The 14,422-nt window shown below is 45.4% G+C and overlaps 1 protein-coding gene and 2 non-coding genes across 14 annotated transcripts; all 3 read right to left on the bottom strand.

Moving 5' to 3' along the window:
* Positions 1 to 801: 801 nt before the first annotated feature.
* On the bottom strand, positions 802 to 9,686 carry HMGN4 (high mobility group nucleosomal binding domain 4). Of its 12 annotated transcripts, none has more exons than XM_073890359.1 (5): positions 8,568 to 8,744; positions 6,920 to 7,070; positions 5,086 to 5,130; positions 4,896 to 4,965; positions 802 to 2,486 (listed from the first exon to the last, which is right to left on the bottom strand). In XM_073890359.1, exon 5 carries the CDS (start codon positions 2,398 to 2,400, stop codon positions 2,128 to 2,130), a length of 273 nt encoding a protein of 90 aa, XP_073746460.1. In that variant the 5' UTR covers positions 2,401 to 2,486; positions 4,896 to 4,965; positions 5,086 to 5,130; positions 6,920 to 7,070; positions 8,568 to 8,744; the 3' UTR covers positions 802 to 2,127. The 12 variants fall into 12 exon arrangements, 9 of the variants coding, with proteins under 9 accessions (XP_073746460.1, XP_073746459.1, XP_073746458.1 ...); XM_073890358.1 differs by having other exon boundaries at positions 4,830 to 4,965; positions 8,568 to 8,742; XM_073890357.1 differs by lacking the exon at positions 4,896 to 4,965 and having other exon boundaries at positions 8,568 to 8,742.
* On the bottom strand, positions 8,958 to 9,030 carry TRNAV-CAC (transfer RNA valine (anticodon CAC)). The gene has a single exon. It is a non-coding gene; the product is annotated as a tRNA-Val (tRNA).
* Positions 9,475 to 9,547, bottom strand: TRNAR-ACG (transfer RNA arginine (anticodon ACG)). Its single transcript has one exon. It is a non-coding gene; the product is annotated as a tRNA-Arg (tRNA).
* Positions 9,687 to 14,422: the final 4,736 nt, after the last annotated feature.

Below are 14,422 nucleotides of genomic sequence, written 5' to 3'. Positions count from 1 at the left end.
CCCAACCCCAACGCTTAGATGATGCTCTCTGTTGGGAACTCTAATTGTATCCTGTCACTTTCAGAGAAAACTTACGGCTTGCAGAGTCTTCCATTTCCTGGCCCCTGGCTATCTCTGCAATCATATCAACTATCACCTTTATCCATCTTCTTTCCAATTTAGTCACTTCTGCTTCCTTGTTCTTCCTCAGCAAGCCAAACAGCCAAACACATTTTCACCTCCTATCTGCTGGAGTGCTTTTGCCACATATTGACATCTTTTGTTCCTTTATTTCATTAAGTTCTCTGCTCAAATGCCATTTCATCATGGAGGACTTCCCTAACCACCGTATCGAAATAGCACCCACTTTTACTTGTTTACTTAAGGCCCCTCCTCACATAAATCTGTGTATTTTCTAATTCTTCCCCCAGGCCCAACTGGAATATAAGCTTGGTGAAAGCAGAGAGTTTGTTTTTTCACAGCTGTGCCCCCAGCACTTGGACAATGCCTAGCATTAGAAAGAGTAAAAATGGGAATAAAACTGTGTGGCAACACAATTGTCTGCACATATATAATACATGGTTTACCTATGTAGAAAACCCAAAAGAACATACAGACTTATTAATGAGAGTTTAGCAAGGTTGATAGGTATAAACATCAACTTTAGCTAAAAACAGAAAATGCAGTAACCAAAAATATACTGTAAGAGTAGCGTCAAAAAGCATAAAGTCCCTAGGAAATATTAACAAAAGACATTTATGGAGAAAATTATAAAACTTTATTGAAAGACATTTAAAAAGGCTAAATAAATGGAGAAGTATATCATGTTCACGGATTGGAAGACTCAACATCGTATTTAGTCTATAAATTCAATACAAATCCAATAAAAATTCCAACATTTTTGTTTTGTTTTAGAACTTGTCAATCCAATTCAAAAGTTGTACAGAAGAGCAAATGGCTAATAGCCAAGACACTCCCGAGGAAGAAAAATTCGGTGGTAATTTTTTTGGAGGTGGGATTTGTCCTGAGATATCAAACTGTTTTCTAAAGTTGTAGTACTCAGGGTTGTATAGTACTGCCACAAGGTTAGACAAACTGACCAGTGAGTCAGAATAGAAATCATCAACAGACCCACCCACACAGAGACTTTATTTATGAAAGAGCTGGTGTTATAGGTCAGTGGGAAAGAATTAAGTATTCAGAGGATGGTGCTGGGACAACCACCACTTACCCACATGGGAAAAATATTATATTGAACTTCTATCTCCTACTTTTCACAAAAATCAGTTCAAAGCAGACTAAAGACAAATGTGAAAAGACTATAAAATGTTTACAATGCAGTAAAGAATATCTCTATGACTTTGGGTAGGAAATGATCCCCCTACCACCAAGCCAATTTGTATTCAGCTTTATCAGATACTTTTCAAAACCAGTTACTTCCAGGAGGACATAGTTGACAATCCATAACGTTTTACAACTTTCAAACTCCCCTTCCCCAAAAGTCAACAGTCTTCTGTTGCTGTTTTGAAAAGGCGGAGTTCTCAGAAGGGGTGGGTATTTCACAAGAGGCATGTAAGATCTTTCACAGGTCAACTCGGACATGGAAGAAAGGGACTAAAAACTCTTAAGATTATCAATGGGATGATCCAGCAACTACAAACAGGAATCTTGGCTCTTTAGGGCTACACCATCTCGATGTTATCAACAGAAAGCCTGGGTATTGTTACCCGACACAGGATTTTAGGGGGGCCAAGGCCACATCACAACTATTTCAGGAAGTCAAGTATACGCTGATGGCATCAGGAAAGAAGACATGAAGTTTTGCTTCTCTATGCTGTAAGGCTTCTAAGCCAAAGCGGCTGACATGTGTGAAAGTCAGAGAATCTCTCCTGGGAGCCAAGAATAATCTTCAAAAACAAGGACAGAAGATCCCATCTTCCCCATTTCAGTCCAGCTTCTGAGACATTCTATTAGTGGTATCTGCACTTACCACAAAAAACAACGTGTCTTGTATGCTAACAACATAAGTTTGGGGGGAAAAAAAAAAACAAACCCAAATTCTACATTTTTATAAAACTTGATTAAAGAAAAATAGTATTTCGAACAGTAGAGTCTCTAGAAGTACAGAGCTATCAAAAAGAGTACACTTCACTTGGCATCCCCACTGCCTTCTGCTTTCTGTGGCTGGACTGTGGAAGCATCTAGGTTCTTTGCAGCGTTGTTCCCCTCCTTGCCACCATCCGCTTTTCCCTTTCTCCCTTTGGGCAGCTTCTCTCCTTTCTTCGCAGGGGCCTTTTTGGGCCGGGGTTCTGGTTTTGGAGGAGCCGGTTTAGCAGACAAGCGTGCCGATCTCCTCTGTGGCTCATCCTTCACCTTCCCTTTGTCACCTTTAGCATCGCCTTTTGCCTTTCTCTTGGGCATGGTGGTAGCAGCGCTGGGCCGGTGGCTTGGCCAGTCCAGGGAGGGGGACGGTTTCTGTCTTCCTCACACTGCTTCTAGAAAGATTTCTTTAACAAACACAAAAAGTGTCAACCATAACGGGAAATGACAAATTTAACTACATTAAAATGAATAATTTGTGCAGATCAAAGATAGTATAAAAAAGTAGAAAGGTAAGTCACAAGCTGGGCAAAGACACTCATAACACATATAAGTGACAAGGGATTTGAATCCAGCATATATAAAGAATTTCTACAGATCCATGAGAAAAGAACAAAAGGAACATTTTAAAACAAGCAAAAGCGTTAATGAGTACTTCTTAGAAGAAGTATAAATGGTGAATAAGCACATAAAAGTATGCTCAACCACATCAGTAATATGACAAACGCATACTAACACTTTACAACCATCAAATTGGTGGAAACTAAATTGTCTGACAAAATCAAGGGCTCAGCAGATGTGCAACAATTGAAACATTATACATTGCTGGGACGTGTGTTTCTGTATGTATAAATTAGTGTATTAAATTTGAAAACATTCTGAAAAGCAATTTCACTTCTGGGTATTTCCCTAGAGGAATTCTTGGGAGATGTGCAGAGGAAATCCCTGCGAGAATGTTTCTGGTGACTCTGTAATTTCAAAACCCGACACCACCCACTGGCCTTCAATAACAGAATAAATAGGTTTAGTAGCATCTCTGCAAGGGAATGCTATTCAGTAGCAGAAATGAATAGATTACAGCAACATGCAAAAACACAGATGAATCTCAAGAACATACTGTTGAGTAAAAACGACAGGTTGCAAAATATGTACAGTACAGATCCACTTACAAGTATAAAAGTAAACGACATGTTTAGGCTACAAGCATGTAGTAAAACTAAAAAAAAAAAAAAACAAGGGATAAAGATAAAAATCGGGACAGTAGTCACATAAAAGGGGGCTGAGAAAGGGATGGTGGTTGGAGAGGGTAAGAGGATCCAAGGAAAGGGATGGGGGGGTAGCATTTTCTCCCTTGAATGGAGGGGGAGGTGGGGAGGAGGGGGGACATAGCTGACGTACTATTCTCTAGATTCTACACAGATGTCTCTGCTCAAGAATTAATAAAAAACTACTTTAAAAAAGTACGTAGCCCAAAGCACAGATTTAGGGATACACAGAATGGAAAGTGATTTATTTTGAGTTTGGGTAATTAGGACCTGGGCCGATGGCTGGCATTCACAAGCACTGTGTGAACTTTCTTAAGGCTTTAGGCCAAGACTAGCTACATCTCTGCCCCACCCTTGAGAACATTTTCTGGGGAATTCTGTAATCCTATGCCCTGTCCCACTCCACAATATTTTATTTTAAGAAAAAAAAAATTATTCTCTCATTCCTAAATTCCTCCAGAGTCTTATTTTGCTCTGTTTTGTTTTTGCTGGACCTCACTATGTAGATACATGATCCTTGAGCAAACTTGGTTTTGATTTTTATCCACCTATACGTGGTGCTAAAACATCAAATTATCTATTTTTCTCCCCAATTTTTCACCATGACTAGAATTACTGGAAATTTTGCATTTTTCTCCTTTCTTCTTGTGTAATAGAGGGAGAAGTGTGTTAGTATAAAGAAGAAAGGAGAAGCAAAGTGCCTTGAATCAGTGTGTATTTTTCTCTTGGTACCTTGTAAGAAACTTTGCGAACAGATGGAAATTGCGAAGAGAAACACTTCTATTCTCATGCTGAAAGCAATTCACTGAAAAGCTAATGTGAAATTAGCTGGATTCTTCTCTTCCGTTGCCTCTAAATATCTTAAATGCCTGAGAACTGAAAAGTCCCTGTTACCACAGACACGCGCTGTAGTTCAAATGATCCAGTAGACTCAACCTGCCCTCTCCCAAGGACACGCTTCCCTAGACATTACATGAATTTATGCCTAATTTATTCTTTTTTCTCTCTCCCAAATGTACCACTAAAGAAATGTGTGAACAATCCTTACACAACAAAAGGCTTTTTTTTTTTAAATCCAAATTCTGACACAATAAAGAAAATAATTTTTAAAGAAAGTAATTGAGGACACCAGATATCACATAGGTCAACTCTGGGTATGGTAAAGGTGTGCCCAGAAGGGAACAGGTAGGAAAAGACAGCTGCTCTTAAAATGAAGGAACCAACGTTGAGAGATATTTTATGGCATGAAAATCACTTGCCTAGTGTTAGCGTGACATGGTTTATACCTGTTGCCCGGGTAGAACTATTAATAATGCTCCCATTCACTCTCAAAAGTGCGCCAACTTGAATAAAAAATGAAAATGTCACTCTAAACCTTCTGCATATACTCTTAGAGGCCTTTTTGTTACCAGAGAATGAGAGAGGAAACCAAAGGGTGAGCTTTTGTTCTAGGACACACTTCCCTAAAGAATGGACACTCCATACCATTCTCCTTCCATCTCACTCCAAAACTGTGTTTCTTAGCCCACGTCCTGGTGTGGGAATGCTCACAGTCTGTTTCCTGGGCTGTCTTCTTCATGTTAGATCCCTTGCAGTCCATCCCAAGCAGGGGGGCCATGATCTCCACATGTCAAAGGCCGAAACACAGCAAGTAACAATAAAGATAAATTCAAGGAAAACAGGCCGCTGGCTGGATGCTGTATCTGAGTATACGAATATGGATTAGTTCCTTGAAACTCACCTTTAGGAAGCTTATCAGGAGACCTCGGGCTGACTCTCCAGAGACCTTACAAATTAGGAGACAGATACACAAATAAGGAAAAAGGGCCAGTGGGATAAAAAGTCATTTCATTTCCGTGAAGGCCAAAGAGGGATGGGGAAGACAGCGTTCTCACCACACAGTGGCGTTAACTGAAAAGAAATTATTGGAGGTGGAGTACCAGACAATGAAACTATTCTGTATGCACTATAATTGTGGATACGTGGCCTTATGCATTTAGCAAAACTCAACTGTATACGAAGAGTGAAGCCTAAAATAAACAATGGACTTCAATAAAGAATAATGTGGAAACACTAGCTCATCAATTGTAACAAATGTACCTCACCAATGCAAGTTGTCATTAATAAGAGAAAGTTTAATAATAGGAGAAACTACTTTCTGCTCAACTTATCTGAAAAACTAAAACTGGCCTTAAAGAAATAAAGTCTACCAATTAAAAATATACAGAGATTTTAAGAATTAAAAAAAGAGGAAATAATTTGTTAGGCAATAAAATAGAGAAGTCATAGGATTATAAACACTCTATCATGCATGTGAGAGAAAAGAAATATTATGACCTGGCAGATAAATCATATAAGTAATTTTATAACTTTGGGAATACAGAGAAAGGACTTTCAGTGCTATCACCAGGGCAAGAAATTATCATGACATGGCAACAATTTTTAAAGTTTTAGGAATTTAACAATTCCCCTTTGTTAAAATAACACTTCCAAGGACAGAAGTATATTAACAGAGAACAGAACAAACAAAATAGTAAAAGTGTTGAATCATTCATCCTTGCATTGCAAAGAATCGGGCCAAAAATCTTGTGAAAGCTCACAATTTAACTCTTCATTTAAGCAGATTGCTTGTTCTATAATGTGGAAAGGTACCTCTCCCTCAGCAGCCTCAGGGGAGAGGGAACATCTGCTCCATCCTTTTTAAACAATACTTTTGTTAGCTACGAAGACTTGCATATTTTCATTAGAAGCAGACCCACGAAGTTTAACTGGTAGAAGTGGCTTTAAAAACCTAAAAGTCAAATAAAAAGCAAATAGTCTGTCTCATCTGCAACAGAAATATGCAAATGATGAAAAAAATGAGGAGATGCAGGTGTGCTATAGTCTTCTGCGAGGTTAACTGCTGGGAGATCTCCAAACTCAGTCAATAATATATATAATACATAGATCTTCGTCCCCAGAAGTGAGCTGAATTTGCCCCCCCCCCACCCAAATTCATAGGTTGAAGTCCTAACCCCGAGGACCTCAGACTGTGACTGTATTTGGAGATGGGGCCCTTAAAAAGGTAGTCAAGGAAAAATGAGGTCATGTGGGTGGGTCCTAATCCAATATAAGAATAGATGAGGGCACAGACAACACACAGGGGTGGCCCTGTGAAGAGGCAGCAAGAAGGTGACCATCTGTGAGCTAAGGAGAGAGGCCTCAGAAGAAACCAAACCTGCCACCATCTTGATGCTGGACTTCCAGCCTTTAGAACTGCGACAAAATAAATTCCTGTTGTTCTTGACATGCAGTCAGTGGCATTTTGTTATGGCAGCCCTAGCAGACTACCACAGGAGGGAGGAGTGTAAAGACCCTAGTGACCTACAACACATCTTGGATTCGATTCATTTTGCGGTTTTGCATAGCTCTCAAAATCCTCTCCCCATATTTTTTGTCTCTTTCATTATAAGCCTGTCTCCGGTGTCCATGGAGCAGCAAATCCTACCTCATCCTACACACCCCACCCCATTCCCAGCAAACAGGTACAAGTCACATTTTAGCAGCATCCTTTTGCTCCCTTGACTGTTACTGACCTGGATTTCTGGGAGACAGTTCTAACTTGGGTTCTGGTCTCAATCCCACCCCAAAGTCAGAAGGCCACCTTCTTCTCTCCGTGCCTTGAGGTTGGAGGGAAGGTCTGGGAGAAGGCTGCTAACGCCAAGCTTAGGAAAGAGACGATAAAGGCTATAACAAAATAAAATAAAAGATCGTAGGTAAGGTGCAGTCTGCCCCAGGACCAAGGGCTCACATGGGGTCAGCCACTATCTGGGGCCCGCTTGTTCTCCACCTTCCAAAGGATCTATCAGCCAAGGTGGGCAGCCTGAGCTGCCATTTGGCATTGAGGGAGACTGGGGGAGGGAAGGGTGGTAGAAGAAGGTGAGAAAGGCAGAGTGTCTGAAAGGGTATGGCTCCTTCCGCATTTTGCCAGAAAACACCTGATTTGAAGAGAAGCAGAGAGTCAGAGGCTTTCGATGAAACCGTCACCCCCCTGCAACTGGTTGGCTTGGGCACACTCGGTTTCAGCTAAAGTACTCCTGCCCACTGGCATCACAGAGCGACGGGAGGGGACACATCTCCCAACACCCCCCAGGCCCCTGAGACCCCTGGCTCCTTTCAGGGCACCACGTTAACTCACTTGTATTTCTGGGCGGTACAGAAGAGATTTCAAATGAAAATGTCTTAGATACATTTCTACTGAGCACATACCAAAGCTGATTATTATCTTGCTAACAAGGGAATTAACAAGATGATAAAAGCAAGGGCTTTTCTGAGAAGGTATGAAAATGGAGGAAGAGGGAGCTGCGGAGAGAAAGAGAAAGAAAAACAGCTCATTAGGTAAAGATCGCCCTTTCTTTTCTCATGGCCATAAAAACATCACATCCCTGAAACAGTCGTTTCAGGGAACCTAGAGCAACGGGGTCTGAGAGACTAGGCTTGGCTAACCCCTAAAAGTAGTAGTTGTAGCAGCAGAAATAAAAACAATAAAAGTAGGAGTAGTCGTGACAACACATCTAAGAAGGAAATCCTGAGGCTATCCCCGAGGCTGTCAGGTGGAATAGCAAGACTTCTGCGCCAGAAAAAGCCCGACGGATCCCAATTAACATGGACGCAGGCCGTGTGTCAGCCAGAGGTCAGAGGCCACACACCCGGGCTCAAGACCCGATTTTCAACAGGGGCTGCCGGGGACTTTTCCCAAGCTTCGCGGCAACACGCGGAACCCACAGCTGGTCCGCTGCTGAACTTCGGGATCGTTTCCTTTCTTTTGGCGGGGCGCGCAGGCGGCCAGAGTGCAGCCCGCCTCGGGCCTCCGGCGTCCGCCCGGCGGGCTCTCCCGAAGGGAGGCCTCACGGAGCGGGGGCGAGCGGAGGGAGAGGCCGCGCCCAGGCCGGGCCAGCCCGCCCGCCCGCTTCCAGCCGCCGGCCTGCGGCCGCAGTCCTTCCACCGCCCTCGTCGCCGCCCCGCCTCTGCCCGGGCGTCTCCGGGCTCCGCGGCGCTGCGGGCGCCTCGCCCCGAGGGTCGCGCTGCGGGCCGCCAGCGGTACCGCTCCCCTGGAGAGGCGCGCCGGGCGGCGGCCCTCACCGCGGCCCGGCCCGACGGCCGGAGGGTCCCCAGCACGCGGGGCGCGGGGCGGCCCGACCACCCCGCGGTCGGGAGGCGCGCACTCAGGCCTCCGCTGCTTACCCGAGTCCCGCGGCCGTCCAGCTGCGGCCAGGGCCGCGCGGGTGCCCTCGGCTGGGGCAGGGCCGGCGCGGGCCGTGGGGCCGAGGGGAGACGCGCGCAGCGGGCCCTGCCGGGAACAGGAAGGCGGCGGGCGGCGAGGAACCGCTTCCGGGGCTGCGGGCGGCCGGCCGCCTCGCGTCGGAGCGGGGGAGAGCCGCTTCTCCCCTCGCGATACGTCAGGCCGCCGCCCGGGCCGCCGGACCCCGACCCACCTCGGGCGGCGCCGCCTCCGCACCACGGCCTGGCCACAAGACCACAGAAGGCGGGGAGCGTGTTTATGAAGACGCGATATATTTTTTTAAATGCTAAGACAAAATTTTAAGGAATTAGTTGCAAAACGGGGAGGGCGCCTGTTTCCGCCCGGTTTCGAACCGGGGACCTTTCGCGTGTGAGGCGAACGTGATAACCACTACACTACGGAAACGCGACAGCGAAAGCTGGCCCCAGAAGGCAGTTCCCCTGCAGAACACGCCCTTCCACCCTCGCAGATGGCCGTGGTTTCTAGGTACATGCCTCCGGGCCCCGCGAGCGCTCACACCAAACTCGCCATTGGGAAGCGCAGACCAGACCCTTGCAGTGTACAGACCTGAAGCCACATCCTTAAAATGGCCAGATGCAGGAAAACAATAGGAAGACTTCAATCTTTACGAAACTCGGTCGCAATGGGCGTGCCCCGGGACCGCGCACATTCCGCGGGCCGAGACGCGGAACCCGCTCTGCAGAGGAGTGATGACCCCAGCTGCGCTAAAAGCGGCGCCTTCTCGCTCTGGAGACCTTGCAGGCCGACTTCCCTTCGCCCGACTTTTCGACCTCCACGCAGCTCCTCGGCGGCGTGCAGAGGAAAGACGTAAAAGAGCGCGCCGCGCCCCGAGCCAGCCAGGAGTCGAACCTGGAATCTTCTGATCCGTAGTCAGACGCGTTATCCATTGCGCCACTGGCCCGCACGGGGACGTGGGGGCGCCTGTACGCCTTCGGGAGGACGCAGGCGCCGGGGGTCCCGGCGAGGCGCGCTCGCGCTCGGCCCGCGCAAAGCCGCGGCACCCTCTCTGCCCGCGCCCCCTCTCCATCCACGCGTTCGCTCACCAACCTGTGTTACCTACCGTTTTAGGCGCTGGAAGCCGACCCGAGAAGGAAAGCGATGTGATCCCTGCCCTTCGAGAAACTGACGACCATGAAGCACTAAATAAGTAAAATAATCGTGATGAGCACTTGGAGGAAAACGAACAAACCGGGAAGACTAGGAAAGCCCCGCAGCGCCGGCAATTAACGCTGAAGAAATGCGGCTCTCAGGGAAAAGAGCGGGGAACGGGGAAATCTCCGGGGCCGAGGCCTGCCGACCACCTCCGGTCCCGTAGACCCTCGCGACGGCTTTGGATGTGACCCATAGGAAACTGGAAGTCGTTGTGGCCTGGCATGACCTGACGTGCTGTCCTGTGTCTGCTCGGGTCGTTACCCATCGTGTACTTCAGTCCTCACTAAGCAAGGCTCCGTGCTGAGCACCTGCTCGGCCTGTGCTTCTACCGCTGGGCCTACAACTCAGAATTCGACACCTTTAAAAGGAGCATCATCAGCCCGCGCACACGTGGACGCTCTCACGTGTTTGCTTTCTCGGGAAGCAAATAAGTATCTCTTATGTATGCGGTTCAGCCTCTCTGTATTTCTGAGCAGTAAGCGTTATCTCCATGCCTGGGTGGGCATTGTAAATGAGTTGAGGGCTGTTAACAGTTGGAGTAAAACTGCCTGATACTGAGAGCATACACGCTGAGTTTAGAAAATAGTTGTTTTCAGCTCATAAGATGGCAGCAGTCCTTAAGAAGAATATACATGTTGCTACTCTTTCTGCATAACATTGAAGTCGCTCTAGTTAGGAATCTCCCCCAGGACAGTCGAGCAAGGGACTTCTGACCGGGGTTTTGTACTGTACCCCTAGGGCACTTTGGTGGTTATGGACTGCCTCACAGAAAAATACTTTTAAATATAAAGAAAAAAAGATAAATACATAAGATTTCAAAGGGAAATTAACTATATTGAAATACGTTATCAAAATATTAAACATTTATGATATGGTAATATTTGTGCTCCTTTATTAATCTGCTAAATGACAACATACAGCAGGAGGCCTAATAAATACTGTAATTTCAAAGCACTCATGAACATAAATGTTATTTAAAGAAATTTGTAACGACTGTACTTTGATGTGAAATATTTGTGATTTCCGAAAGTGATAAAGTAAAAAGGGCTGAAATACAACTGTGATCTGTTGCCCACGTTCATAGTGGAAGAAAACCCAAAATTTCAGTAACAAGTTGGTCAAGATAAAAATGTATTTTCCCACCCAAGTTCACAGCCTATCCTCTCCCTGTAAGAAAAAGGAGATTTCTAAAGAGAAGTTTGGAAACATGAACAATTATGCCTGAATTTTCGGAAATGAAACAAACAGGGGTACTTCTTGGTTCTATTTTATGCTCATCACCTACCCAGCTGGGCAGGCTAGATCCCAAGGTGTCCCTGGAGCCATAGATCCCATCTTGCACCTCTAAAATGGGCTTCAACTCAGAGCTGGAGGCCCTGCCCACATTTGCTCTCCTCAGTGTCTACAAACACATCCCGTTGTTTTGTAGATTTCCAAAAGCTTCTGCTGCTTCAAACTTCTCTGCCGTGTTCACAACCTGACAGGAGCTGAGGCAGGCTTTAACTTCGTTTTTGGAGATCTTTCTACTGCACCTTCTTTTCTGAGAGTTCCAGTTTCTAGTTTCCAGTCTTTTCTTCAGTGGTTGTATCAGTCAGAGAAACGGAGTCCAGAAAAAAACAGAACCAGTAAGAGAATATAAATGAATGAAAGAATGAAAGAATGAATGAATGAATATTTCTAGGACTGGCAAGTCTGAACTCTGCTGGGCAGGCCTGTCCTTTAGAAAATCTCAGGCAGGAGCTGATGCTACAGTCTTAACACCGAATTTCTTCTTCCTCAGGAAAACTTCCATTTTGCTTTTAAAACCTTTCAACTGGTTGGAAATAATAATTGGTTCAACTGGCTGGCTCACCCATATTACTGAGAGTACTTATAATCCACTAATTGTAGATGTTAACCATATTTACAAAATATCTTCACAGCAACATGTAGATGAGTGTTCAGTTGAATAACTGGATAGCACAGCCTAGCCAAGTGAACATATCATGCTAACCATTGCACTGGTGGATTCCCCTCGTCCTCTGTGTACACTGTTCTTCTGGCTTCTCTCTCAAGCGTATGGAAAATGGCACTGTCTGCCCCTCCCCTGTTTCTTTACATTATTGTCAGCAGTCTGTGACACGGAGATCCGCTCCTTCTCCAATTTCAGACGTCTGCAACAGAGCCAGTGTGAGAGGCCTTTCCATGGTTGGCGCGAGTCAAGCTACTCACGCTGTTTGACAAAGTCCAAGTATGGGGGACAATCCTGAAAATCAGGAGACTCCACAGCTGGCTCCTGCTACTTCCTTTCATTTTATTTGCGACGATCTTTATAATCATGGGATTTTTTTCTGGGGTTTCCTGATAAAATGATTTATAAATTTAGTTATGCCTATGCAAGCAATCATAATGAAACTGATTCCAAAAAGGCTGACGGTGGGCCAAGAAGTAAAAATACCCAATGTCCTCCAATCTGTAAGGGAGCTGTTGGATCCAGGCCCAGTAAAAATTCCTATTGATGAGATTCCTCCTAGAAACATCAGGATTCTAGGAAAGGAAAATCTCGTGTGATTCCCACAGTACAGGGACCTCCCTATGTTGCATACAAAATAGGAGGCCACCTTTGGTATGCCCCTCGAGGCAAGCCCTGGTGTAGGATTAACTTCCTTACCCCTACTCCTCCCATTCCTTATAATGGAATTGATGATGAGGACATGAACAAATGGTATGAGATTAAAGGGAAAAAGGGAGCGGGCATCATCTGTCAGCCTCTGTTAAAGATTAAGAGGAGTAATCCTCCATGGTGTCTATGGAGCAAGGACAAGAGATGAAAACATATAGAAATGGAATAAGTACTTTGATAAGATAGGGTGCACACACTGTAAGCTGCCTTTGGAGAAAGAATAAACTTTAGATAAACCTTTAGGCAAGAGTAAAAATATAACTTCTTCGCTTTGGCACACAATAGCAGATAGGTCACGCTTTGTCTCGCACTGTCACGCTCTGTTTAGCACCTTTGATTTTTAAATCCGAAATGGTTGCAATAAAATGTAAAAAACAAAATCACATGTTACGAAAGAATGGAAAAACAAGGAGATATTCTAACGAATAAATAAAGCCCCTCCGAGGCTCTCAGAGAGGAGATGCTTACAACCCGATCCTGTGTCCGAGTCTCCTCCCTTGCCGACGCTGTCCTTTCCTTCGAGGAACCCTTTCCTGCTGGAGCTGGACTCCGGCACATGGTCTTTGCTGGTGACACTGGGAATTGAGTAGAAGATAGAATTCACATCCAGATTTCTGGAAACCATTGCTCTCTCATTTTTTTCCCCCAAGATTTGTCTCTGGCTTGTTAAACAGCTTACTTCCCAGAATTTCAGTGCACATTTTGACAGTTGCTAACCAAAGGAAAAACCCAAACAAATTACTGTTGGCTCTGCGGTCTTTCGGACTGCCTGCCACAGTATGGTCAAAGCCGTAGTAGGAGTGACTGTACTGTTTATGATTCTGTGGGCTCCAAGCACGCTAATAATATGATGGCTAATTTTATAATATTAAAGAAATAGTTGCTTACTTCATGGAGTCTCCAACTGATTTCATAGACCTTCTATGTTTCACTGAAATGGGAAATCTAGCAGCGTCATGGGCTTTCACACCTCATCCCCTCACCCCCCATCATGTATGTCGGGGAAGGTAAGTGTCCGTTGCTGCCTTATAGAGTGTGACAGCGAAATCCTTCAAATATTGATACAGTTTAGAAAAACTGAAATGTTGATTTCGGCATTATCACCATGACAATAGATTTCAAGCAACACAGCCAATCATAATTTCATTGGGGAAGTTACTTTCACAGTTGTGGCCACATAATTTGTAAATTCTTGGGAGTTTCACTAAGGCTCTCTGTTCAAATTGTATTCCCAAGGGCAGATTTATTTTACAAAGACTAGAATAAATTGGGAACAGTTACAAATACTCACACAAGTCCCCACGACAATATAGAAATTCTTGTGAATGTTCTCAATTTGACATCTTATCAAGCAGATCCTTCGAACGAGTTTTAGGACAAGAAAGCTTCTCTCCCTCTGTAGCTGCAGAGGAGAGGGGGCCGCTCTTTTCTCTCTTTCTAAGACTAGGTTTTCATTATGAAGTCTTGTATTTTTAAGGTGCGACTCTGGAATCCCATTAGCTAACATTATAAGCAAGAAGCAGGCAGGTGCATTTTTAAGGTGCGACTCTGGAACTCCATTAGCTAACATTATGAACTCTTAGAAGCAGGCAGGTGGAACCCAATTATTACGGAAAGAAATGGGGTAAGGAATGACTGGACTTTTAATCAAACACTGTAAAGTACAGGACCGACAGTTCGCTTCCTGAGGGACCAGTTTTCGGTGCTGGAAGCTTTCGGGTGTGAACGTGGCGCGTTCCCCGCCTTGGGCCCCGGGTCGCACTCCCCGCGGACGCTGGAGAACCTTCCTCCCCGCAGCTTCTGGGACAAGACGCCTCTGGCGCCGCCGGAAGGGGACTCAGTTTTCCTGTAGCCGTGCGGTTCCTTAGGTCTTGGGGGCCGGGGGCGAAGCGGGGACTGCTTCATCTTTAGGGTCTGGAGAGGCATCGGGGCTGCTCCTGTCCCTCACTGGTGAGAAAATCC

The sequence above is a fragment of the Callorhinus ursinus genome, unplaced genomic scaffold (assembly GCF_003265705.2).
Source record: "Callorhinus ursinus isolate GAN/ISIS: 27379988/994484 unplaced genomic scaffold, GSC_fseal_2.0 scaffold142, whole genome shotgun sequence".
In the NCBI taxonomy this organism is placed as follows: Eukaryota; Metazoa; Chordata; class Mammalia; order Carnivora; family Otariidae; genus Callorhinus; species Callorhinus ursinus.
Note: the sequence above shows the minus strand (reverse complement) of the source record. Positions and strands in the feature narration are given on the sequence as shown.

Bases quoted from the DNA above. Each gene is read 5' to 3' on its own strand.
- HMGN4 (XM_025891212.2), bottom strand. From the start codon at position 2,400: ATGCCCAAGAGAAAGGCAAAAGGCGATGCTAAAGGTGACAAAGGGAAG.